At 50.1% G+C, this 27,099-nt stretch overlaps 1 protein-coding gene across 1 annotated transcript in view; it reads left to right on the top strand.

The window, feature by feature from the left end:
* MGRN1 (mahogunin ring finger 1) overlaps nucleotides 1–18,995 on the top strand; it is a 180,203-nt gene extending 161,208 nt beyond the window's left edge. The window contains exons 15-16 of the mRNA XM_030212140.1: nucleotides 17,930–18,028; nucleotides 18,846–18,995. Coding sequence (XP_030068000.1) covers nucleotides 17,930–18,028; nucleotides 18,846–18,886 — 140 coding nt within the window. The 3' untranslated portion in view covers nucleotides 18,887–18,995. The remainder of the gene's footprint in view (nucleotides 1–17,929; nucleotides 18,029–18,845) is intronic.
* The last annotated feature ends 8,104 nt before the right edge of the window (nucleotides 18,996–27,099 follow it).

A 27,099-nucleotide genomic window follows, 5' to 3' on the forward strand; every position in this document is an offset into this window, starting at 1 on the left:
CAGTGATGCATGATACTGTTGACAACTGCACGCTTATGCAGCATCCACTGTCAAGGCGGTTTTCTTAAAGGAGTCCTGCACCTGTACCCCCCGCTTCGTTCACCAGCTAGGTGAACTACGTGAACAGACTCTTAAAGTTCTGTTTTCTAGTAGCCATAACTTTTTCTATAAAGTTTTCCTCTTCAAGCAGTGTTTCCTAGTAGCCATTGCAGCAAGTAGATCTATGTGTGGAATACTTCTACGGTTGGTAACTTCTTTTCGGTCTGCTGTAGTTTAAAGTTTTCACCTTTCCCAATTGGTTTTTTCTTATTGGTTTTGTCCTTCTAGCCAGTAGGCGTAAAAGTTTTTCATTGTTTCTAACCCGCTATATCTCGAAGGATCAAGGAAATGAGAATGTCTATTTTTCTTCTCGCTGAGAGGGCAGTTCCACAGCGTATTACAACATCTTCCACAACTTCAGAAGCGGGCTCTATTCTTACTACAGCGATTTTTGGTGCTCTCGGTGCACATTGGTAAGTTGGCAACTTAGTCCTAGTTTCATTTTATTTTGCTCATTGGGACACACTACATGTTAGTTGTCGCCAGGTGGCCTATGCAGCATGAACATTTCTCTGCAGTTTTCATAGGGTCCCTCCCTTCAGATTACTGCTTTGGTACTTCCCATCAGTCCAATCCTGGTCCGGTCCGGAGGGACGCTAAGGAAGGAGAAATTAGATTTTACCTGCTAATTTGCTTTCCTTTAGTCCCTCCGGACCGGACCAGGCCCCTCCCATGTTCTCTGTACTCTTTAGCTTCTTTTATTAAGTAGGAAGTGTATTCATTCCTTTACGTTTTGTGGAACAATACTATATATATACAGAACTTTACGTGGTCTATACCACTTCTCTGGTGGTTGCTGGTGAGCTCAATTGCTGGAATCTATCTATAAAACCTTAAATACGCCATACCACTTCTCTGGTGAGAGTTGTGGCTGAGCTCAGTTGCTGGAATATCTATAAAACCTTAAATATGATTTACCACTTTTCTGGTGAGAGTTGCTGGTAAGCTCAGTTGATGGAATATATATAAAATCTTAAGTGGGCCATACCACTTCTCTGGTGAGAGTTGCTGGTGAGCTATAAGACAAGTGAGCCATACCACTTCTCTGGGGAGAGTTGCTGGTGAGCTATATTATACGTGAACCATACCACTTCTCTGGGGAGAGTTGCTGGTGAGCTATTTTACATGTGAGCCATATCGCTTCTCTGGTGAGAGTTGCTGGTGAGCTATAGTACAAGTGAGCCATACCACTTCTCTGGTGAGAGTTGCTGGTGAGCTGTAATACATATCAGGCCATACCACTTCTCTGGTGAGAGTTGCTGGTGAGCTCTGATACTTGGCATTGCCAAGTGCTTTGTGGCTGCTAGGATTCCATACGGCACAGAAGGTCTTCCTTTCTTTTCTGCTTTGTTATTCAAATACTGAGGCTAAGGTCACATGGCCAGGGCTCCTATTGGCTCTCTAGAGTCAGAGTTTTTTCTCAGTCTCCACCTGCTGGTAGGCGAGCACAACCCATCAGTCCAATCCTGGTCCGGTCCGGAGGGACTAAAGGAAAGCAAATTAGCAGGTAAGATCTAATTTCTCCTTATGGTGCAGTTACTGGCAAAGGCCATTGGCATAAACTGATATGTTACCAGGACTAAGCAGGTAGAAGGCATGGTTTCTTTACAGCTTTGGGTTTTCTTTAGCTTTATTTTTTTATATTGTTTTTACCTCTATCCCAATTTGATGAATATTTAAATGTTGTGAATGCACCTGTGTAGCTACCCATACCACAATGAATCGAAGTAACTGAAGGACGCTGCTCTAGTGACATCTATCAGTAATTGAACAGGCACTGCACTGATACATGTAAATCAAACAGCTGACAAGATCTTCACCAGACTGGAAGCAGGGTTCATACTGATAAGTGTAAAGCATGAGCTTAGCACAGACAACTGAAGAAAGGTGTCAGAGGGAGATGGTTCAAAAAAAAGGTGACCTGATCTTAATAAAGCATGAGCCATTTTCCCCAGAAAGTGCAAAACTAAAAGAGAAATGGAGGACAAAATGAGATTTAAGGGTAGTATCTAAATTGGAGCCAACACAAACAATAGACATCATCTATATAAATAATTCTCACCTCCAACATTCAGTGAAGCACTGAATCTACTTTTCCTAGGCTAGGCTGTTAGCACAACTCACCCTCAGTCATAGACCCACCCTCAGCCACTCCCTTCCGGACATAATTCACAACTCCAACGTTCCAATGAAGCCAAATTTCTAATCTCCAACTTCCGTCATGGTGTAGATTGGAATTCCACCATGATTGTGTGCCCCGCCCTCGCGTCAAAAGTCATGACGTCGAGGGCGGAGTCATGGCGGACCAAAAAAGTATAAAAAAAAAAAAACCTGCCAACGGCGCTAAAACAGAAGAGCAGTGCCGGTAAGCACCCCCCCCCCCCCCCCTTGGACCTCTGTCACTCGGCCCTCCCGAGGTGCCACTTCACCACGTCCCCCTCATCCGACTTCGGACCCCCGCCCTCTCCTCTACGACTTTGGCCCTCCCCCACACACTCCCTCTCGAATCGGCAAACAATTCGTTCCTACCCTCCACCCTCCCGTCACGATACACCACCCTCTCCTCTCCAAAGGGTCGTTGCGTCGTCCCTCCAAAACACTTGCAGGCACCATCCCTCCATCGTCGCTGTTACGGCAAATGGCAGCAGCAGTCCAAAGCGTCCAGACTCTGCACTTCTCTCTCTCTCACAGCTCAGGTAAAAAACACATGCTGACCTGAATCCAAACCCCCTGCAAAACCCTCTCAGTTCAAAAACACTTCCTCCAACTTTGCCAGCACAAAAAAAAAAAAAAAAAACCTTTGCAAGCAAGGGATATTCCGAACCATCACCTCCCCCCCCCCCCCCCCCCCCCCCCCCCAACAAAAAAAATACATTACAAAAAAAAAAAAAAACATTCCGGGAAAAACCCACTCTCCACACCCCTAAAAAAAAAAAAAACATCAACCCTCCAAGCCCCCTTCATACAACCTATCAATTCAACAAAATCAAACAAACAAACAAAAAACCTGTACAATTATACAATAAACCTCTTTCAACACAATCATTGCAGAAATCAAATACCTTGCTAACGCCCGTTTCATTGCTCACAGAAATGGGCCTTTTTTACTAGTTTTTAAATATACTGGTTTATGCCTTCTGATTTAAGGGAATGAGGTGCTAAACGTTGCGCTTGGGGCCCTTAAGAGTGGAGAGGGCCCACAGGGTAGGGCCGAAAAGAAATACAAATAGCAGACCGAGAGCGGTGATCTTAAAGATATTAAATTATGGACATAAGCAAGCGATATCGAGAGCTTTGCGATCGGGCCAAAAACTTCAATATGAAGGGAACACTGTGCTTTGCTTTCAAGATTATTCGGCAAGGGTTGCGGCGGCGAGGAGGGCTTATGCGCCCATATGTGCTGAATTACATGCTCGAAAGATCAGATTTGCACTGGTGTACCCCGCCAAACTACGTGTGACCCATGATGGATCTGAGAAAGCCTTTGAAGAACTAGCTAAGGCGCAAGAATTTATCAACAGCTTACCGCCAAAGACAAAGGAGTGAGAAGATTGATTGCTGAGTATGTCATGGAATTTGCGGGGGATGAGCCGAATCTAGGCAAGATTATTGAGCAGCCTAGTACCGGGTATCAGATCCAAAATGACGCTTTGCAGCAGAGAGCTTGAAACTGGTTACAGAGACCTATTGACCATGGCATGGGCCATTAAGAGTTATAATTTGAACCTAGTGCAGCCAAGATATAAACAACTATCCTGAGCGATAGAGAGATTTTGCAGTGTGGACAATCTTCATTCAAAGGACAAAATAGATAAATACTGATGAGTAAGGTTGCAGCGCTGTGCCTAGCGGTACAGTTATTTGCTGACTGTTTTATTTTGTTTGCTGGTTGTGCACTGTGTAGTTGTGATAGCTTAGGAATATGTTTCCAGTTAAACAAACAGAAAGCAATTAAAATGAGAGGAGGAGGGGTGCCTATACGTGAGGAGTTCAATTTGAACTCAAAGGGGCAGAGGTGGGAATGGAGTAGGGGGGAAGAGGCGAGGAGGGGAGTGGGAAGGCAGGGGAGGGATGGGGTGGAGAAGGAGGGGTAGGGGATCTTACAAGGCCAGGATTTGGGGGAGTCTACTGGTAAAAAGAGGGAATTGTCTGTTACAAGAGATTAATGGGAAGAGGGGTAAGCTGGGATACCTCTCTTCTGCAAGAATGTATAATCAATATGACGCATCGCTAGCCGAGAGGCTAAAGGAAGCGTAATGGTAAAGGTAATTTCATGGAACGTAGGGGAGATACATTCCCCGCTTAAACGATCTAAGATTCTGCAAACATTGAACAGATATAAAGCGCAAATAGCCTTGTTACAGGAAACACATCTAAATACATTGGAACATAGTAAGTTGTGTAGATGGTGGGTTAACGAAGTGATAGACAATCCAGCCCTAAACAAAAAAGCAGGAGTAGCCATACTGATCCGCAAAGGACTACAATATGTGTTAAACCGTAAAATTGTAGATCTACAAGGGCGCTATATAATTCAACATATCACATTACAGAGTAAACCTCTTTTGTTGGTTAATGTATATGCCCCAAATCAATATGACAAAACATTTTTCCAGACCCTTGTTAGGCAAGTGCAAAGTTTTGGTCAGCTCCCAATAATCATGGGGGGGGGAGGGGGGGACTTTAATATGGTTTTTGAAACACTGATGGATAGCACGGGCCCCTCACGGGTTAGGCCAGTGAATTATAGTAAAGGAGTGCCCTGGATCTGCTCGAGCCTGGACTTACATAGTAACATAGTAGATGACGGCAGAAAAAGACCTGCACGGTCCATCTAGTCTGCCCACGATAAACTCGTATGTGTACACCTTACCTTGATTTGTACCTGTCTTTTTCAGGGCACAGACCGTATAAGTCTGTCCAGCAGTATTTCCCGCCTCCCAACCACCAGTCCCACCTCCCATCACCGGCTCTGGCACAGTCCCCGTATAAGTCTGCCCTCCCCTATCCTAGCCTCTCAACCACCAACCCCTCTTCCCCCCGCCACCCAATTTCAGCTAAGCTTCTGTGGATCCATTCCTTCTGCACAGGATTCCTTTATGCCTATCCCACGCATGTTTGAATTCCGTTACCGTTTTCATCTCCACCACCTCCCGCGGGAGGGCATTCCAAGCGTTCACCACCCTCTCTGTGAAGAAATACTTTCTGACATCTTTCCTGAGTCTGCCCCCCTTCAATCTCATTTCATGTCCTCTCGTTCTACCGCCTTCCCATCTCCGGAAAAGATTCGTTTGCGGATTAATACCTTTCAAATATTTGAACGTCTGTATCATATCACCCCTGTTCCTCCTTTCCTCCAGAGTATACATGTTCAGGTCAGCAAGTCTCTCTTCATACGTCTTGGAATGCAACTCCCATACCATCCTCGTAGCTTTTCTTTGTACCGCTTCCATTTTTTTAACATCCTTCGCAAGGTACGGCCTCCAAAACTGAACACAATACTCCAGGTGGGGCCTCACCAACGTCTTATACAGGGGCATTAAAACCTCCTTTCTTCTGCTGATCACACCTCTCTCTATACAGCCTAGCAACCTTCTCGCTACGGCCACCGCCTTGTCGCACTGTTTCATCGCCTTCAGGTCCTCAGATACTATCACCCCAAGATCCCTCTCCCCGTCCGTGTCTATCAGGCTCTCCCCACCTAACACATACGCCTCCCTTGGATTTCTACTCCCTAAGTGCATCACTTTGCATTTCTTCGCATTGAATTTTAATTGCCAAACGTTAGACCATTCTTCCAGCTTCTTCAGATCTTTTTTCATGTTTTCCACTCCCTCCGGGGTGTCCACTCTGTTGCAAATCTTGGTGTCATCCGCAAAAAGGCAAACTTTACCTTGTAATCCTTCGGCAATGTCACTCACAAATATATTGAAGAGAATTGGCCCCAGCACCGATCCCTGAGGCACTCCACTACTCACCTTTCCCTCCTCCGAGCGAACTCCATTTACCACCACCCTCTGGCGTCTGCCCGTCAACCAGTTCCTAATCCAGTTCACCACTTCGGGTCCTATTTTCAGCCCTTCTAGTTTATTCAAGAGCCTCCTGTGGGGAACCGTGTTAAAAGCCTTGCTGAAATCTAAGTAGATGACGTCCATAGCACATCCTTGATTTAATTCTCCTGTCACCCAGTCAAAGAATTCAATGAGATTCGTTTGGCACGATTTCCCTTTGGTGAAACCATGTTGTCTCGGATCTTGCAACTTATTGGCTTCCAGGAAATTCACTATCCTTTCCTTCAGCATAGCTTCCATTACTTTTCCAATAACCGAAGTGAGACTTTCCGGCCTGTAGTTTCCAGCTTCTTTCCTATCACCACTTTTGTGAAGAGGGACCACCTCCGCCGTTCTCCAATCCCTCGGAACCTCTCCCGTCTCCAAGGATTTATTAAACAAATCTTTGAGAGGACCCGCCAGAACCTCTCTGAGCTCCCTCAGTATTCTGGGGTGGATCCCGTCCGGCCCCATGGCTTTGTCCACCTTTAGCTTTCCAAGTTGTTCATACACACTCTCTTCCGTGAACGGAGCTCTATCCACTTCATTCTCAGGTGTACTTTTGCCAGTCCCTCTCGGTCCTTCCCCAGGATTTTCTTCAGTGAAAACAGAACAAAAGTATCTATTTAGCATTCTCCGAGGACAAGCAGGCTGCTTGTTCTCACGACTGGGTGACGTCCGCGGCAGCCCCCACCAACCGGAAAGAAGCTTCGCGGGACGGTCGGCACGCAGGGCACGCCCACCGCGCATGCGCGGCCGTCTTCCCGCCCGTGCGCGACCGCTCCCGCCAGTTCCTTTTTTTCCGCGCCTGGAGAGAGTCGTGCTTTGCCGCTCTCTCTACTTCAGCCGCCGGATTCTTGCGATCGCGTATACGCGGATCGCGCTTCGTTTAATTAATTTCCTTTTAGTATTTTTCTGTTACAAAAAAAAAAAAGAAAAAGACTGCGCGTGTGGAGCACGCGCTCCCCTTTTCCCTCGCTTCCAGCGGGGACGCCTCGTTGCGGCCTAGTGGCCGCTCGGTCGGCTAGTTTTTTCGTGGTGTGATTTTAGCCACCATTGCCGACTTTGACTTCGCCGACGCGATTTTTCCGTCGATGTCCTCGAAGGTCCCGAGTGGATTTAAAAAGTGTGGTCGCTGCGGCCGGCCGATCTCGCAGACCGACACCCACGCTTGGTGCCTCCAGTGCCTCGGGCCGGAGCACAATCTCAAGTCGTGTGCGCTGTGTCTCGGTCTCTGGAAATGGACTCAGGTTGCGAGGCAAGTTCTGCGGGACCGTCTTTTTGGAACTTGCGCCGGCCCCTCGACGTCGACCTCGACGGCATCGGTATCGAAGGCCGGATCTTCGGTACCGGTATCGATGCCCGAGACATCGGCACCGATGGCAGCGACCCCAGGAGAACAGGTCCCGTCGGCCCGCCGGTCCGCCGGTGAGAGTGGGGTTGAGAGGCCGCGTGGGCTGTCGGCCCCGGTCACTCCCTCAGCTCGTGAGCCACGGGACCGAACCCTGTCGGACCCGGTACCTCGAGACCGAGGGGGATCGACCTCCTCCTCCTCCATGCCCTCCGGCGCCGGTGACGTGCACCGGAAAAAGGACAAGAAGCGCCGTCACCGGGAGCCCTCGGTGCACCCTGAAGGGGAGTCGACGCCGAAGCGTCATCGTAGAGAGGAGAGATCTCCGTCGGTGGTGGAGGTACCAACGCGTCGGGGTTCCGGCACCTCGGTGCCGTCTCCTGGCCCCCAGCAGCTTCTGGCACCGACACCCTTACCGGCCCCACCGCCTTTCCCGGCAGCGGGCCTGGACGAGTGCCTCAGAGCCATCCTTCCGGGGATCCTGGAAGGGCTGATGCGCCAGACTGTGCCGGCGTCGGGGGTGCTTGCGCCCCCGGCGCCGATGACTGTGGCGCCGGCGAGCTCTAGCCCGGCGCCGGGGCTGTCGACACCGCCGCCGCTTGCGGTGCCGGTCTCGACCGCCACGCAGGTGGAGTCCCCGTCGACGTCGATGGAGGGAGCTCCGTCCCCGCCGGCGCGGGAGTCCACCGCTCGACGACACCGAGGCCTCGGTGCCTCGACGTCGAGCCGGGCCCGGTACCGGACTCAGCTACATGAGCTAATGTCCGATACCGAGGATGAGGACTCGTGGGGGGAAGAGGAAGACCCGAGATATTTCTCCTCAGAGGAGTCTACGGGCCTTCCCTCGGACCCCACGCCGTCACCGGAGAGGAAGCTCTCACCTCCTGAGAGTCTCTCCTTTGCCTCCTTTGTGCGGGATATGTCCATAAGCATTCCCTTTCCCGTGGTCTCTGTGGAAGAGCCGAGGGCCGAGATGCTCGAGGTCCTCGACTATCCATCACCACCTAGAGAGTCCTCCACGGTACCGCTGCACAATGTCCTGAAGGAGACGCTGCTTCGGAACTGGGTGCGACCACTAACTAACCCCACCATTCCCAAGAAAGCAGAGTCCCAGTACAGGATCCACTCTGACCCAGAGCTCATGCGGCCCCAGTTGCCCCATGACTCAGCGGTCGTGGATTCTGCTCTCAAGAGGGCACGGAGTTCGAGGGATACCGCCTCGGCCCCCCCGGGGCGGGAGTCTCGCACTCTGGACTCATTTGGGAGGAAGGCCTACCAATCCTCCATGCTCGTGACCCGCATCCAATCTTACCTGCTCTATATGAGCATCCACATGCGGACCAATGTGCAACAGCTGGCGGACCTGGTCGATAAGCTCCCGCCGGAGCAGTCCAGGCCTTATCAGGAGGTGGTCAGGCAGCTGAAGGCGTGCAGAAAGTTCCTGTCCAGGGGGATTTTTGACACCTGTGACGTGGCATCTCGTGCTGCGGCCCAAGGTATAGTGATGCGCAGGCTCTCATGGCTGCGTGCCTCTGACCTGGACAACCGCACCCAGCAGAGACTGGCTGACGTCCCTTGCCGGGGGGATAATATTTTTGGCGAGAAGGTCGAGCAGATGGTTGACCAACTGCATCAGCGGGAAACCGCTCTCGACAAGCTCTCCCACCGGGCGCCTTCAGCACCCGCCCCCGCGGGCGGGCGTTTTTCCCGGGCCCGGCAGGCTGCACCCTATTCTTTTGCGAAGCGTAGGTACAACCAGCCGGCCCGAAGGCCTCGTCAGGCACAGGGACAGCCCCAGCGCGCTCGTTCCCGTCAACAGCGTGCGCCTAAGCAGCCCCCTGCGCCTCCACAGCAAAAGCCGGGGACGGGCTTTTGACTGGATCCATGGGAACATAGCCGCCCTACAAGTGTCCGTACCGGACGACCTGCCGGTCGGAGGGAGGTTAAAATTTTTTCACCAAAGGTGGCCTCTCATAACCTCCGACCAGTGGGTTCTCCAAATAGTGCGGTACGGATACGCCCTGAATTTGGCCTCCCTGCCTCCAAATTGTCCTCCGGGAGCTCAGTCTTTCAGCTCCCATCACAAGCAGGTACTTGCAGAGGAACTCTCCGCCCTTCTCAGCGCCAATGCGGTCGAGCCCGTACCACCCGGGCAGGAAGGGCAGGGATTCTATTCCAGGTACTTCCTTGTGGAAAAGAAAACAGGGGGGATGCGTCCCATCCTAGACCTGAGAGGCCTGAACAAATTCCTGGTCAAAGAAAAGTTCAGGATGCTTTCCTTGGGCACCCTTCTGCCAATGATTCAGAAAAACGATTGGCTATGTTCCCTGGATTTAAAGGACGCATACACTCACATCCCGATACTGCCAGCTCACAGACAGTATCTCAGATTCCGCCTGGGCGCACGGCACTTTCAGTATTGTGTGCTGCCCTTTGGGCTCGCCTCTGCCCCACGAGTGTTTACAAAGTGCCTCGTGGTGGTAGCGGCCTACCTACGCAAGCTGGGAGTGCACGTGTTCCCTTATCTCGACGATTGGCTGGTCAAGAACACCTCGGAGGCAGGAGCCCTCCGGTCCATGCAGTGCACTATTCAACTTCTGGAGCTGCTGGGGTTTGTGATAAATTACCCAAAGTCCCATCTCCAGCCAACTCAGTCTCTGGAATTCATAGGAGCGCTGCTGAATTCCCAGATGGCTCAGGCCTACCTTCCCGAAGCGAGGGCCACCAATCTCTTGGCCCTGGCTTCGCGGACCAGAGCGTCTCAGCAGATCACAGCTCGGCAGATGTTGAGACTTCTGGGTCATATGGCCTCCACAGTTCATGTGACTCCCATGGCTCGTCTTCATATGAGATCTGCTCAATGGACCCTAGCTTCCCAGTGGTTCCAAGCCACCGGGAATCTAGAGGATGTCATCCGCCTCTCCACCAGTTGCCGCACTTCACTGCTCTGGTCCACCATACGGACCAATTTGACCCTGGGACGTCCATTCCAAATTCCGCAGCCCACGAAAGTGCTGACGACGGATGCATCTCGCCTGGGGTGGGGAGCCCATGTCGATGGGCTTCACACCCAGGGTCTGTGGTCCCTCCAGGAAAAGGATCTGCAGATCAACCTCCTGGAGCTCCGAGCGATCTGGAACGCACTGAAGGCTTTCAGAGATCGGCTGTCCTGCCAAATTATCCAAATTCGGACAGACAATCAGGTTGCAATGTATTACGTCAACAAGCAGGGGGGCACCGGATCTCGCCCCCTGTGTCAGGAAGCCGTCGGTATGTGGCGTTGGGCGTGTCGGTTCGGCATGCTTCTCCAAGCCACGTACCTGGCAGGCGTAAACAACAGTCTGGCCGACAGACTGAGCAGAGTCATGCAACCGCACGAGTGGTCGCTCCATTCCAGAGTGGTACGCAAGATCTTCCGAGAGTGGGGCACCCCCTCGGTGGATCTTTTCGCCTCTCAGACCAACCACAAGCTGCCTCTGTTCTGTTCCAGACTTCAGACACACGGCAGGCTAGCGTCAGATGCCTTTCTCCTTCATTGGGGGACCGGCCTCCTGTATGCTTATCCTCCCATACCTTTGGTGGGGAAGACCTTACTGAAGCTCAAGCAAGACCGCGGCACCATGATTCTGATAGCGCCCTTTTGGCCCCGTCAGATCTGGTTCCCTCTTCTTCTGGAGTTGTCCTCAGAAGAACCGTGGAGATTGGAGTGTTTTCCGACTCTCATTTCGCAGAACGACGGAGCGTTGCTGCACCCCAACCTTCAATCCCTGGCTCTCACGGCCTGGATGTTGAGGGCGTAGACTTCGCTGCGTTGGGTCTGTCTGAGGGTGTCTCCCGGGTCTTGCTTGCCTCTAGGAAGGATTCCACTAAAAAGAGTTACTTTTTCAAGTGGAGGAGGTTTGTCGTTTGGTGTGAGAGCAAGGCCCTAGAACCTCGTTCTTGCCCTGCACAGAACCTGCTTGAATACCTTCTGCACTTATCAGAGTCTGGCCTCAAGACCAACTCAGTAAGGAATCACCTTAGTGCGATTAGTGCTTACCATTATCGTGTGGAAGGTAAAGCCATCTCTGGAGAGCCTTTAGTCGTTCGATTCATGAGAGGCTTGCTTTTGTCAAAGCCCCCTATCAAGCCTCCTACTGTGTCATGGGATCTCAACGTCGTCCTCACCCAGCTGATGAAACCTCCTTTTGAGCCACTGAATACCTGCCATCTGAAGTACTTGACCTGGAAGGTCATTTTCTTGGTGGCAGTTACTTCAGCTCGTAGGGTCAGTGAGCTTCAAGCCCTAGTAGCTCATGCTCCATATACTAAATTTCATCACAACAGAGTAGTGCTCCGCACTCACCCAAAGTTCCTGCCGAAGGTGGTGTCGGAGTTCCATCTTAACCAGTCAATTGTCTTGCCAACATTCTTCCCCAGGCCGCATACCCGCCCTGCTGAACGTCAGTTGCACACATTGGACTGCAAGAGAGCATTGGCCTTCTACTTGGAGCGGACACAGCCCAACAGACAGTCCGCCCAATTGTTTATTTCTTTCGACCCTAACAGGCTAGGGGTCGCTGTCGGGAAACGCACCATCTCCAATTGGCTAGCAGATTGCATTTCCTTCACTTACGCCCAGGCTGGGCTGACTCTTGAGGGTCATGTCACGGCTCATAGTGTCAGAGCCATGGCAGCGTCAGTGGCCCACTTGAAGTCAGCCACTATTGAAGAGATTTGCAAGGCTGCGACGTGGTCATCTGTCCACACATTCACATCACATTACTGCCTCCAGCAGGATACCCGACGCGACAGTCGGTTCGGGCAGTCGGTGCTGCAGAATCTGTTTGGGGTGTAAATCCAACTCCACCCTCCAGGACCCGAATTTATTCTGGTCAGGCTGCACTCTCAGTTAGTTGTTCTTCGTAGGTCAATTCCTGTTGTTTCCTCGCCGTTGCGAGGTTCCATTGACCTGGGTTCTTGTTTTGAGTGAGCCTGAGAGCTAGGGATACCCCAGTCGTGAGAACAAGCAGCCTGCTTGTCCTTGGAGAAAGGGTATGATACATACCTGTAGCAGTTGTTCTCCGAGGACAGCAGGCTGATTGTTCTCACCTACCCTCCCTCCTCCCCTTTGGAGTTGTGTGTTTCATCTTTTGCTAGTCATTCAACTGGCGGGAGCGGTCGCGCACGGGCGGGAAGACGGCCGCGCATGCGCGGTGGGCGTGCCCTGCGTGCCGACCGTCCCGCGAAGCTTCTTTCCGGTTGGTGGGGGCTGCCGCGGACGTCACCCAGTCGTGAGAACAATCAGCCTGCTGTCCTCGGAGAACAACTGCTACAGGTATGTATCATACCCTAATTGGCTTTTTCCTCATCATTTTCTACATAGCGTTTTGCTGTATCTTTTAGTCTCACAATCCCCTTTTTAGTCTTTCTCCTTTCACTAATATACCTGAAGAAGTTTTTGTCTCCCCTCCGTACATTTCTAGCCATTTGTTCTTCCGCTTGCGCCTTCGCCAGACGTACCTCTCTCTTGGCTTCTTTCAGTTTCATCCAGTATTCCTCCCCGTGTTCCTCTACTAGAGTTTTTTTGTATTTCTGGAACGCTAACTCTTTAGCCTTTATTTTCTCAGCCACTTGCTTTGAAAACCGTATTGGTTTCCTTTTTCTCTTGCTTTTATTTACTCTCCTTACATAAAGGTCTGTGGCCCTGTTTATTACTTCTTTCAGCTTGGACCACTGTCCTTCCACATGTTGTGCGTTCTTGCAGCCCATCAGCTCCTTCCTCAGGTATTCCCCCATTTTGTTAAAGTCAGTTCGCTTGAAGTCCAGGACTTTGAGTTTAGAGTGGCCGCTAACCACATGAGCTGTTATATCAAAACAAACCGTTTGATGGTCACTGCTTCCCAGGTGCGCAGCCACTCGGACATTTGACACACTATCTCCATTCGTGAGCACCAGATCCAGCGTCGCTCCCTCCCTTGTGGGTTCCGTTACCATTTGTCTGAGCAGAGCACTTTGGAAAGCATCCACAATCTCTCTACTTCTTTCCGATTTTGCAGAAGGAACCTTCCAATCTACATCCGGCAGATTAAAATCTCCCAACAACAGCACCTCTCTTTTCTTCCCCAACTTTTGAATATCAGCGATCAGATCTTTATCCAGTTCCTCCAATTGTGTCGGGGGTCTGTAGACAACACCCACGTGGACCAAGGTTCTATCCTCTCTTGTTAAGGTGATCCATATCGCTTCTTCCTTTCCCCACTTCCCTGTCATTTCAGTTGCCGCGATATCATCTCTCACATACAGAGCTACTCCTCCACCTTTACGTCCCTCTCTATCCTTCCTAAAAAGATTATAGCCTGGTATGTTTACATCCCATTCATGGGAACCATTGAGCCATGTCTCTGTGACTGCAACTATGTCCAAGTCAGTCTCCAACATCAGGGCTTGAAGGTCATGAATTTTATTGTTTAGACTGTGAGCATTTGTGGTCATTGCTTTCCAACTACATTTCCTAGTATGTGTTTTGGGTTTAGTGATTTGTGAGTGTCTTTTCTCTTTGGGTACCTTCTTCTCTTTTTGTTCCCTCTTCCTTGCTTATTCTTTTTCTTCTGCTTCAATTTTAGTTTCAGGAACATCACAGTGCTGTAGTGGCGCAAAAGAATTTTGTAGTGGCAACACTTGTGTGGGCGGATGCTTCTGTGTCACATGACGAATTCTACCTGAGCCTACTGTGAATCATCTGTTCCTTTGTGGTTTTATTCTCTGAGGCAGTGGTGAGAAGTTATGATTCTGCACAGTCCTATAAGTTGCTTTAATTGCATCTAATTCTTGCATTACTTTATAGAGCTCTTGTTTTAAAGTAGATAGCTGAAGACAGATAGGACAAGCTTTTAGTTTCCAGATGATTGGCCTTGAAACTAAAGCAGCACAATTATTGCAGAGAATAAAAGTCATCCTGATTGGTTGAAATGGGTATGAACAGGTGTACTATGTTGGAGTATCAGCCTGCAAGACTGCCTGTGTATGACTGTGGAGTAAAGTTAATGAGGTTTGGTTTGTCTATAAATGAGTGGACAACCCTGGGGTGGGTGGGTTGTGGGGAGGGTGGGTGGGATTATAAGTCCCAATGGGTCAGCTAAGTGCTGCTATCAAGGGAATTCTTTAGCTGAATGGACCAAATGGTAGTGTCTGATCCAGGACTTTACACTTTATTTTACTTTTTAAAACTGCCCTAGATATTAATAACTTTCCTTTTAAATAAATCTAGATATTGCCAATAATTATAGCAGTGTAGCAGCTATGTAAAAATGCCCCTCCCCTCTATCAGAGTTTGGCAGGAACAGAAAGAAAGAAAGACAGACAGACAGAAAGAGAGGTTTCCCAGTGCTAATTAAATTGATTAAGCAACAAGCCTTAAAAATTTAAGACAATATCAGGTAGGTTTCTCACCTAACGCCAGTCAATTTGAGAAGTATGGGATTTAGGGGTCAGAATAAACCTGTCCTTTTTGTAGCAGCTTGGTGGACTCCTGGAGGTTGCTACATCCAGGAGAGCGAGATTATACTCATCTCTCCAGGGCCCATGGGACGCAGTCCCGCATCGATTACCTGCTTACATCACAGAATAGTGCAACACACCTGACAGAAGCAGTGATAGGTCCCACACAAGTGTCAGATCATGCTATGATTTGGGTTACAATAGAGTGGGGGGTCACTCCAGAGAGACCGTTTTGGTGGAGATTCCCGAGAACGCTCTACTATGATGTACCATTCCACTCCTTTATGAAGGATAAGTGGAAAGATTATGCTGAGCTAAATAGGGACAGCTTTCAATCGGATCCCATACTTTTTTGGGAAGCGGCCAAGGCGGTATTGAGGGATCATATCTGCCCATAAAAAGAAAGCAAGGGAGGCTGAAATGTTCAGGCTGGAAACAAGGGTACGGAAGCTGAGGCAAATTTATGGGCAAACCCACTCCACTGTTCATAAAAAAGCATATCTGATGGCACAAATAGAATTAAATCATCTGGTTCTCACCCGTACACAGCAGTCTCAGACATACTATAGATACCAGTTGTATAAACACGCCAACAAACAGGGGAAGTTATTGGCGAGACTGGTGCATCAAGTGGGAGGCAGACGATGGGTGTCACATATACAGGATATGTAGGGAGTGAGTCACCATAAGAATACTGAGATTGGAAAAGTATTTGAAACCTTTTATGCTCAGTTGTACGCTCCACCTGCAGAGGAGGGGCTAGAGGCAAAGACATATTTATAGGGACAAAAATTGCCAAGGCTTATGAGGTGTCAACAAGAGGTCCTGGAGGAGGAAATCACGGAGGATGAAGTTAGTTGGAACATAAGAACTAGCACCCTATATAATCGCCAGGAGTAGATGGGTTTACGGCAGAGTGGTATAAAATTTTAGTAGAAGATATTGCTCCCTGTATGGCTAAGGTGCTTAATTCGCATGTCCTTAGAGGAGAGTTGCCGACCTCGTTGAGATTGGCACAAATAATTGTGCTATTGAAGCCAGGGAAAGACCCTAGCCGGGCAGAATCTTATAGGCCCATTTCTCTGATATCGTTTGAAGCTAAGCTGTTGGCCAAGATATTGGCCAACAGATTGGCCAGATTTCTCCCACACTTGATCTTAGACCCATAGGTGGGGTTTGTCAGGGAACGCTCAGTGGCAAAAAATTTAAGAAAAATACTACTGGCGTTGGAACAGGTCAAGTGTATGAAGACCCCCTCACTCCTTATTAGCTTTGATGCACATAAAGCATTTGACAGAGTGAGATGGGACTTCCTGTTTGGGGTCTTGGAGGCGTATGGCATTGGAGGATTTTTTAGGGAAGCAATACAGGCTTTATACAAGAACCCGATAGCAGAGATATTCGTAAATGGAGTGACCTCTTGCCAATTTCCAATTTTCAGAGGTACTAGACAGGGATGCCTCTTTCGCCACTCCTGTTTGTACTGGCGTTAGACCCTTTAATCCGGGATATTATGAATTTAGAAGAGGTACAGAGAGTAAATATAGGGACTGAACAATTCAAAATCTCAGCATTTGCGGACGATCTTTTAGTCATTCTTCGGACCCCAAAGGACTCATTGTCAGCTCTTTTGGAAATCTTTAAGGAATACGGGGATTATTCAGGATTTTGCTTGAACTTAGATAAATCTGAGGCACAGCCCTTGTGGATGTGTGAGGAGGAATGGGCGAACTTACGTTGCCCCTTCAAGAGAACTGTTTCGAATAGTGCTGTAAAATATTGCCGTAACAGAGCAGAAGAGCAATGCCTTAATGCTCATGAGATGATAATATAGGTGCGCTCTTAACGTTGAGCATTAGGGAGGTCGGCAGGAGGATTGTGCTTGGCGCGTGCACAGAAGAGTTCCGTGGTAGGCTTGGATCCTTTGCTCATGTACCTGGTAAAACCCAAATGTGAAGCATACATTGGCGTCTGTTTTCTGTGGTTTAAATATAAGTGTTTAAAAAAATTTTTTTTAAGTTTGGATGTTTATATGTAGACACAGGAAACAGATGCCAATGTGTGTTTTCACTTCCAATGTGTGTTTTCACTTTGGGCGTTTAAATTCTTTTTTATAGCATGAATGCTTTAAATTTAGACGCAGGAAACAGACACCAGCGCATGCTTTTGCTTGGGTTTTGCTGTTTCTCATGACCAGTGCTTAAGGCTTGCATGGGCTTCCTGCTGCTTCCAAAAGGGGAAGGGAAGGGAAATGAGACTTGATATACCGCTTTTCTGAGGTTTTTGCAACTACATTTAAAGCGGTTTACATATATTCAGGTACTTATTTTGTACCAGGGGCAATGGAGGGTTAAGTGACTTGCCCAGAGTCACAAGGAGCTGCAGTGGGAATAGAACTCAGTTCCCCAGGATCAAAGTCCACTGCACTAACCACTAGGCTACTCCTCCACTCCAGCAATCAGAACTGGCAGATTTTGCAGAAAGAATCATGAGAGAAGCATGAAAATCATGAGAAATCCTATCTTCCAACACCTTCTCTGACCTGGCGCTATATTTTGCAGTGGTAAGGCAGTTTTGTTTCGGGTGCTCTTTTCTGAGCATTGGGGAGAAATACAAAATGACCTCATTAGCATGAGTTTAACTACATTAGCATGCTACTTGCATTGTTCTACGTGTTCATTTGTTCCTGTGCAATGGGCCTCTGAACATTCTATGCAGGTAAATGTGGGCACTAGTATGGTGCTAATGGCCTCTAGTGCCCGCATTGACTTTTGAGCATCTAGGCCTTACTGAGGAGGTGTGGGTAATGAAGCACTGTAACTATCCTTTTTATAACCACAATATTGAACATTTTTATCTTTAGGGTGGAAGGCCAATGTTTTCCCTCTTGCCATGTTTCACAGTCATTGGGCACTAAAACATGATGCTATTATTTGCCTGTTCAATACAGATGAGAAGCCACAGTGTGATGACATCATACAAGATGATAGTGAGCATCAAAGCCTTACCAAGACCGAGAGAGAGCATCCATTGGATATATGCTTGCCAGGTACAGTATTTTGGTAGTGGTGGGCCTAGCACACCCAACTAAAGGGATTTCTGGGTGGTACAGAGGGAATGCAAGGATAAGGGGGAAGGGAGGTACAAGTGGAGTATGTGGATCTGAATATTGAATGAGCCTGGGGCAGTGCTGAAGTAATTGGGAAGTGGGGGTAGAGGAGAGGGAAGTACTGGGGCAGTTCAAGCATGATTAGAAAGTAGTTTATTTTATTAAAAATTTGATGATATACCGCCCTTCAGGCAAATCAGAGCGGTGTACACAGTGGCGTAGGAAGGGTGGGGCGGTCCGCCCTGGGTGCACGCCTCTGGGGGGGTCTCGGCTCCGCCGGTTCCCTGCTCTCTCTGCCCCGGAACAGGTTACTTCCTGTTCCGGGGCAGAGAGAGCAAGGAGCCGACGCAGCTCCCAGCGATGTGCACTCGGGGGCGGATCGGCCCTCTCGCCCGCCCCTCACTTCCAAATCAAGTAAGAATGTGCTCCGGGGGGGGGGGGGGGGGGGGGGGGGGGGGGTGTGCTCCGGGGGGGGGGGGGTGTGCGCCGAGGGGGGGGGGCGCCGTGCGGCACCCGGGGGGGGGGGGTGTGCGCAGCGGTGACCCGCCCCGGGTGTCAGCTGCCCTCGCTATGGCACTGGGTGTACAATAAAATATGTTTAAAATAAGACAGAAAAGAACTAAGCTATGCATCTCTAGTGTATATTAGTACCTATGTGGTTTGTGTATATTTATCATGTGATGTTTCCAGTTTTGTGCAGGGTACCTTAATTTTCTTGTAGCATTGAGTGCGTATGTGATACTTCTTCTTTTCTTAGGCAGAGGAACAGCAATCATGCCCTTCGTCTTCAGTAAATAAACATACTCCTATTGTACACTGTTGCTCCGATCATTTTCTACTGCAGTTTGTATGTGTTGGTGTGCTGTGAATGCATTTCTAATGTCTCCTTTTCCGTCTGTCTGTCTGTCTTCCTTTCCTGGCCAGCACTAGGTCCCGATTCCTGCTCTATTGGTATAGAGGACTAAGATGGTATGTCTTTTGTTTCTATCATATGCATTCTCGGTGGCTTAAAACAAGAGCATAAGTGAGGGAGACTTCAAGATCAAAATAAAGGCAGGGGAAGTTCAACAATTTCAGTCAGATCGGAAGTGATGTCTTGAAAATAGACTATTCTCCGAGGACAAGCAGGCTGCTTGTTCTCACTGATAGGGTGACGTCCATGGCAGCCCCTCCAATCGGAACACTTTCTAGCAAAGTCCTTTGCTAGTCCTCGCGCGCCGATGCGCACCGCGCATGCGCGGCCGTCTTCCCGCCCGAACCGGCTCGTGCCGGCCAGTCTTCTTTTGTCCGCGCTCGGTACGGTCGTTGTTTCGCCGTTCGCACCCCAAAGTTGACCTCGCGCGTCGTTTATCAACTTCGTTCTAAAAAAAAAAAAAAAAAAAGGTGTCGGAAGGAGACCTTTATGGTTTTCTCCCTTCCCGTACTTCCAGTCTTTGCCCCGGTAAGTTTTCTTTCGTCGTCGGGGTAGGCCCTATTTAGGCCTCGGTCGAAGTTTTTCTTCCCCCTATTTTTGCGGTGCCATTTTCGCCATTTCGAGTTTTGATCTCGCCGGCGCGATTTTTCCGCCCATGACATCGAAGTCTTCCAGCGGCTTCAAGAAGTGCACCCAGTGCGCCCGGGTAATCTCGCTCACTGACAGGCACGCGTCGTGTCTTCAGTGTCTGGGGGCTGGGCACCACCCTCAGGCCTGTAGTCTGTGTTCCCTTTTACAAAAGCGGACTCAGGTAGCGAGATTAGCCCAGTGGAACATTTTGTTCTCGGGCTCTTCGTCGGCATCGGCACCGGGAGTATCGACTGCTTCGACGTCGTCGGCGCCTGGACCTTCATCTTCGCCCCCGATTGCATCGAGTGCATCGAGGCATCGGCCCTCTGCATCGGGGCGACATCGGAAGGCGGCGTCGGTGGTATCGAGACCTCCTCGTCTGCTGATGTCGTCGGACGGTGGTGCTTCGTCTGGAGTGCAGGTGAGGGCTGTCCATTCCCCTGCTGGTGGCGGTGAGCCTTCGGGTGGGTCTCCCCCCATCCCGAGGGCTCCTGCGGTACAGCCCCCCCGAGACCGACCTCCTTCGGTCTCGGTCCCGAGGAAGTGACGGCTGGATTCTACGTCCTCGTCGGTGCCGGGAAGCTCCGGTGACATGCTTCGTCCCAAGAAGTCGAAGAAGCATCGTCACCGATCCCCTTACCATGTCAGCACCGAGAGCTCTGGGTCGCCGAGGGAGTCGGCACCCAGTAGGCATCGGCACCGAGATGACCGCTCGCCCTCTGTTCAAGAGGTGTCGATGCGCTCCCCTTTGGACAGCCCGGAACAGACTCTGACATCGACGCCTGCATCGGCTTCCATGCCTTTTTCTACAGCCGCTCTGAACGAGAGTCTCCGGGCCGTTCTCCCAGAGATCCTGGGAGAGCTGTTGCGCCCTACCCCTCCGGTACCGGGGGTGCTTGCGCCACCGGTACCGTCGAGCAAGGCGCCGGCTGGCCCATTGCCCGGGGTGAGGTCTCCGGCGTCGGGGCGGCGTGCGGTACCGACTGCGGTAGCCTCCCAGGAAGGCTCCCCGACTACGTCGGCGGAGGGAGCTTCGCTGGTGCGGACGAGGGAGTCTACCTCTCGACGCTCCCACCGTGGCCGTGGTTCCACGGAGTCGAGCCGGGCACGGTTGCAGACACAGGTCCGTGAACTTGTGTCTGACACCGATGGTGAGGCCTCGTGGGAAGAAGAAGAAGACATCAGATATTTCTCTGACGAGGAGTCTGAGGGTCTCCCTTCTGATCCTACTCCCTCTCCTGAAAGACAGCTTTCTCCCCCCCGAGAGTCTGTCTTTCGCTTCCTTTGTCCGGGAGATGTCTACGGCCATCCCCTTCCCGGTGGTTGTGGAGGACGAGCCCAGGGCTGAAATGTTTGAGCTCCTGGACTGTCCTTCTCCACCTAAGGAAGCGTCCACAGTACCCATGCATCATGTCCTGAAAAAGACATTGCTGGCGAACTGGACCAAGCCATTAAGTAATCCCCACATCCCCAAGAAGATTGAGTCCCAGTACCGAATCCATGGGGACCCAGAGCTGATGCGCACTCAGTTGCCTCACGACTCTGGAGTTGTGGATTTGGCCCTAAAGAAGGCCAAGAGTTCTAGGCAGCATACTTCGGCGCCCCCGGGCAAGGACTCTAGAACCTTGGACTCCTTTGGGAGGAAGGCCTACCATTCTTCTATGCTCATGGCCAAAATTCAGTCGTACCAGCTCTACACGAGCATACACATGCGGAACAATGTGCGGCAGTTGGCGGGCTTGGTGGATAAGCTCCCCCCTGAGCAAGCCAAGCCATTTCAGGAGGTGGTCAGGCAGCTGAAGGCGTGCAGAAAATTCCTGGCCAGAGGGGTGTATGACACCTTTGATGTTGCGTCCAGGGCCGCTGCTCAAGGTGTGGTGATGCGCAGACTCTCATGGCTGCGTGCCTCCGACCTGGAGAATAGAATCCAGCAGCGGATTGCGGACTCGCCTTGCCGTGCAGATAATATTTTGGAGAGAAAGTTGAACAGGTGGTAGAGCAGCTCCACCAGCGGGACACCGCATTCGACAAGTTCTCCCGCCGGCAGCCTTCAGCCTCTACCTCTACAGGTAGAAGATTTTTTTGGGGAAGGAAGACTGTTCCCTACTCTTCTGGCAAGCGTAGGTACAATCCTCCTTCTTGACAGCCTGCGGCCCAGGCTAAGCCCCAGCGCGCTCGCTCTCATCAGCAGCGTGCGCCTCAGCAAGGCCCCTCGGCTCCCCAGCAAAAGCAAGGGACGAGCTTTTGACTGGCTCCAGCAGAGCATAGCCGACATCCAAGTGTCAGTGCCGGGCGACCTACAAGTCGGGGGGAGGTTGAAAGCTTTTCACCTAAGGTGGCCTCTCATAACTTCTGATCAGTGGGTTCTCCAAATAGTCCGGCAAGGATACACCCTCAATTTGGCCTCAAAACCTCCAAATTGTCCACCGGGAGCTCAATCTTACAGCTTCCAACACAAGCAGGTACTTGCAGAGGAACTCTCCGCCCTTCTCAGCGCCAATGCGGTCGAGCCCGTGCCATCGGGCAAGAAGGGCTGGGATTCTATTCCAGGTACTTCCTTGTGGAAAAGAAAACAGGGGGGGATGCGTCCCATCCTAGACCTAAGGGCCCTGAACAAATATCTGGTCAAAGAAAAGTTCAGGATGCTTTCCCTGAGCACCCTTCTTCCCATGATTCAGCAAAACGATTGGCTATGCTCTCTGGACTTGAAGGACGCCTACACGCACATCCCGATACTGCCAGCTCACAGACAGTATCTGCGATTTCAGCTGGGCACACGTCACTTCCAGTACTGTGTGCTACCCTTTGGGCTCGCCTCTGCGCCCAGAGTGTTCACGAAGTGCTTGGCTGTAGTAGCAGCGGCACTTCGCAGACTGGGGGTACACGTGTTCCCATATCTCGACGATTGGCTGGTGAAGAACACATCCGAGGCAGGAGCCCTGCAGTCCATGCAGATGACTATTCGCCTCCTGGAGCTACTGGGGTTTGTGATAAATTATCCAAAGTCCCATCTACTCCCAGTGCAGAAACTCGAATTCATAGGAGCTCTGCTGGATTCTCGGACGGCTCGCGCCTATCTCCCAGAGACGAGAGCCAGCAACTTGTTGTCCCTCGTCTCGCGGGTGCGAGCGTCCCAGCAGATCACAGCTCGGCAGATGTTGAGATTGCTGGGCCCTATGGCCTCCACAGTTCATGTGACTCCCATGGCCCGCCTTCACATGAGATCTGCTCAATGGACCCTAGCTTCCCAGTGGTTTCAGGCTGCTGGGGATCTAGAAGACGTGATCCACCTGTCCACGAGTTTTCTCAAATCCCTGTATTGGTGGACGATTTGGTCCAATTTGACTCTGGGACGTCCTTTCCAAATTCCTCAGCCACAAAAAGTGCTGACCACGGATGCGTCTCTCCTGGGGTGGGGAGCTCATGTCGATGGGCTTCACACCCAAGGAAGCTGGTCCCTCCAGGAACGCGATCTGCAGATCAATCTTCTGGAGTTACGAGCGATCTGGAACGCTCTGAAGGCTTTCAGAGATCGGCTGTCCCACCAAATTATCCAAATTCAGACAGACAACCAGGTTGCCATGTATTACGTCAACAAGCAGGGGGGCACCGGATCTCGCCCCCTGTGTCAGGAAGCCGTCAGCATGTGGCTCTGGGCTCGCCGTCACGGCATGGTGCTCCAAGCCACATATCTGGCAGGCGTAAACAACAGTCTGGCCGACAGGTTGAGCAGGATTATGCAACCTCACGAGTGGTCGCTCAATTCCCGTGTAGTGCGACAGATCTTTCAGGTGTGGGGCACCCCCTTGGTAGATCTCTTCGCATCTCGAGCCAACCACAAAGTCCCTCAGTTCTGTTCCAGGCTTCAGGCCCACGGCAGACTGGCATCGGATGCCTTCCTCCTGGACTGGGGGAGGGTCTGCTGTATACTTATCCTCCCATACCTCTGGTGGGGAAGACTTTGTTGAAACTCAAGCAAGACCGAGGCACCATGATTCTGATTGCTCCTTTTTGGCCGCATCAGATCTGGTTCCCTCTTCTTCTGGAGTTGTCCTCCGAAGAACCGTGGAGATTGGAGTGTTTTCCGACCCTCATCACACAGGACGAAGGGGCGCTTCTGCATCCCAGCCTCCGGTCCCTGGCTCTCACGGCCTGGATGTTGAGAGCGTAGACTTTGCCTCTTTGGGTCTGTCAGAGGGTGTCTCCCGTATCTTTCTTGCTTCAGGAAAGATTCCACTAAGAGGAGTTACTTCTTTCTGTGGAGGAGGTTTGCCGTCTGGTGTGACAGCAAGGCCCTAGATCCTCGCTCTTGTCCTACACAGACCCTGCTTGAATACCTTCTGCACCTGTCTGAGTCTGGTCTCAAGACCTACTCTGTAAGGGTTCACCTTAGTGCAATCGGTGCATACCATTACCGTGTGGAAGGTAAGCCGATCTCAGGACAGCCTTTAGTTGTTCGCTTCATGAGAGGTTTGCTTTTGTCAAAGCCCCCTGTCAAGCCTCCTACAGTGTCATGGGATCTCAATGTCGTTCTCACCCAGCTGATGAAACCTCCTTTTGAGCCACTGAATTCCTGCCATCTGAAGTACTTGACCTGGAAGGTCATTTCTTGGTGGCAGTTACTTCAGCTCGTAGAGTCAGTGAGCTTCAGGCCCTGTAGCCCAGGCCCCTTACACCAAATTTCATCATAACAGAGTAGTCCTCCGCACTCACCCTAAGTTCTTGCCAAAGGTTCTGTCGGAGTTCCATCTGAACCAGTCAATTGTCTTGCCAACAATCTTCCCCGTCCTCATTCCTGCCCTGCTGAACGTCAGCTGCACACATTGGACTGCAAGAGAGCATTGGCCTTCTATCTGGAGCGGACACAGCCCAACAGACAGTCCGCCCAATTGTTTGTTTCTTTTGATCCCAACAGGAGGGGAGTGGCTGTGGGAAAACGCACCATATCCAATTGGCTAGCAGATTGCATTTCCTTCACTTACGCCCAGGCGGGGCTGGCTCTTGAGGGTCATGTCACGGCTCATAATGTTAGAGCCATGGCAGCGTCGGTAGCCCACTTGAAGTCAGCCACTATTGAAGAGATTTGCAAAGCTGCGACGTGGTCATCTGTCCACACATTCACATCTCATTACTGCCTGCAGCAGGATACCCGACGCGACAGTCGGTTCGGGCAGTCAGTGCTTCAGAATCTGTTCGGGGTTTAGAATCCAACTCCACCCCCCTAGGCCCATGTTTGTTCTGTTCCAGGCTGCACTCTCAGTTAGTTGGTAATTTTTTTAGGTCAATCTCAGTTATGTCCTCGGCGTTGCGAGGCCCAATTGACCATGGTTGTTGTTTTGAGTGAGCCTGGGGGCTAGGGATACCCCATCAGTGAGAACAAGCAGCCTGCTTGTCCTCGGAGAAAGCGAATGCTACATACCTGTAGAAGGTATTCTCCGAGGACAGCAGGCTGATTGTTCTCACAAACCCGCCCGCCTCCCCTTTGGAGTTGTGTCTTCCCTTCTCTTTGTCTTGCTACATATGAGACTGGCCGGCACGAGCCGGTTCTGGCGGGAAGACGGCCGCGCATGCGCGGTGCGCATCGGCGCGCGAGGACTAGCAAAGGACTTTGCTAGAAAGTGTTCCGATTGGAGGGGCTGCCGTGGACATCACCCTATCAGTGAGAACAATCAGCCTGCTGTCCTCGGAGAATACCTTCTACAGGTATGTAGCATTCGCTGTACAGTAAAGGCCATAGCTAGCAGACTAAGGTTGCCACTTAGATAGAGGAAGCGGGTGCTTCAAAAATGGGACCTTTGGTCTGATACAGTATGTCAGTTCTTATGCATTAGGGTTTTTGTGGATGTAGAGTATGTTTACACTCACCTCCCCCAATAAGAGGTGCAAATCATAACTAGCACATTTTTACCATGGAAGTTACTATTAAAAAAAACAAAACCTGATTCTCACATCATCTCAGTAATAGCGAAATAATTCTCTCTGCTACCAGGCACATTGTGAAAAAACACAAAACCTGAAATAAAATCCTAACTCAACATACATATAGCAAATGTACCATAGAACAGTAGCACTGATTCCTTTGATTTAAACAAGAATCCTAGTTAAGAATAGGCAGCACTACAAATATCACACAGGGCCCTAGAACAACCAATACACATAATACTGGTAAAACAACAAGTGGGACTGCTACAGAGTTCTACACAGAAACTACTTGCAAAGAGAATAATACACCTCCTTCACGCACAAAGCACAGACAAACCCAAACCAAATACAGAACAAGGGATCACAAATTAGAAATATAAAGACAAAATTGAATTGGGAATCCCAGAAGTCAGATTAGCCATGTACCACAACATAGAAATAAAAACAGAAATGCATTTCCTCTTGTATTAAACAAATACTAAGACCTTTGTCAAGCACATTTCTCAAAGCTAACATACATATTCCACCAAATACATTCAGAATTAAATAATTTTCTACCTTTGTTGTCTGGGTGTTTTATTTTTTCAAGCATGTTGGTACCAGTTTCTTCTTTTCTGATTTCTTGTCTGTCTTTTGCTTTCTTTCCAGTGGGTGTGGTTCATATGTCCTTTCTCCACTTTCCTCTTATCTTCTTCTATTCCCTCACTATAGTTTTTCTCTTTTTCTGTCTCCTCCGCGTTAGGAGTTACGGATCAAGAAAGGGATCTGGGTGTCGTCGTCGATGATACGCTGAAACCTTCTGCTCAGTGTGCTGCTGCGGCTAGGAAAGCGAATAGAATGTTGGGTGTTATTAGGAAGGGTATGGAGTCCAGGTGTGCGGATGTTATAATGCCGTTGTATCGCTCCATGGTGCGACCGCACCTGGAGTATTGTGTTCAGTACTGGTCTCCGTATCTCAAAAAAGATATAGTAGAATTGGAAAAGGTACAGCGAAGGGCGACGAAAATGATAGTGGGGATGGGACGACTTTCTTATGAAGAGAGGCTGAGAAGGCTAGGGCTTTTCAGCTTGGAGAAGAGACGGCTGAGGGGAGATATGATAGAAGTGTATAAAATAATGAGTGGAATGGATCGGGTGGATGTGAAGCGACTGTTCACGCTATCCAAAAATACTAGGACTAGAGGGCATGAGTTGAAGCTACAGTGTGGTAAATTTAAAACGAATCGGAGAAAATATTTCTTCACCCAACGTGTAATTAGACTCTGGAATTCGTTGCAGGAGAACGTGGTACGGGCGGTTAGCTTGACGGAGTTTAAAAAGGGGTTAGATAGATTCCTAAAGGACAAGTCCATAGACCGCTATTAAATGGACTTGGAAAAATTCCGCATTTTTAGGTATAACTTGTCTGGAATGTTTTTACGTTTGGGGAGCGTGCCAGGTGCCCTTGACCTGGATTGGCCACTGTCGGTGACAGGATGCTGGGCTAGATGGACCTTTGGTCTTTCCCAGTATGGCACTACTTATGTACTTATGTACTCCCTCAACT

The sequence above is a fragment of the Microcaecilia unicolor genome, chromosome 8 (assembly GCF_901765095.1).
Source record: "Microcaecilia unicolor chromosome 8, aMicUni1.1, whole genome shotgun sequence".
Lineage (NCBI taxonomy): Eukaryota > Metazoa > Chordata > Amphibia > Gymnophiona > Siphonopidae > Microcaecilia > Microcaecilia unicolor.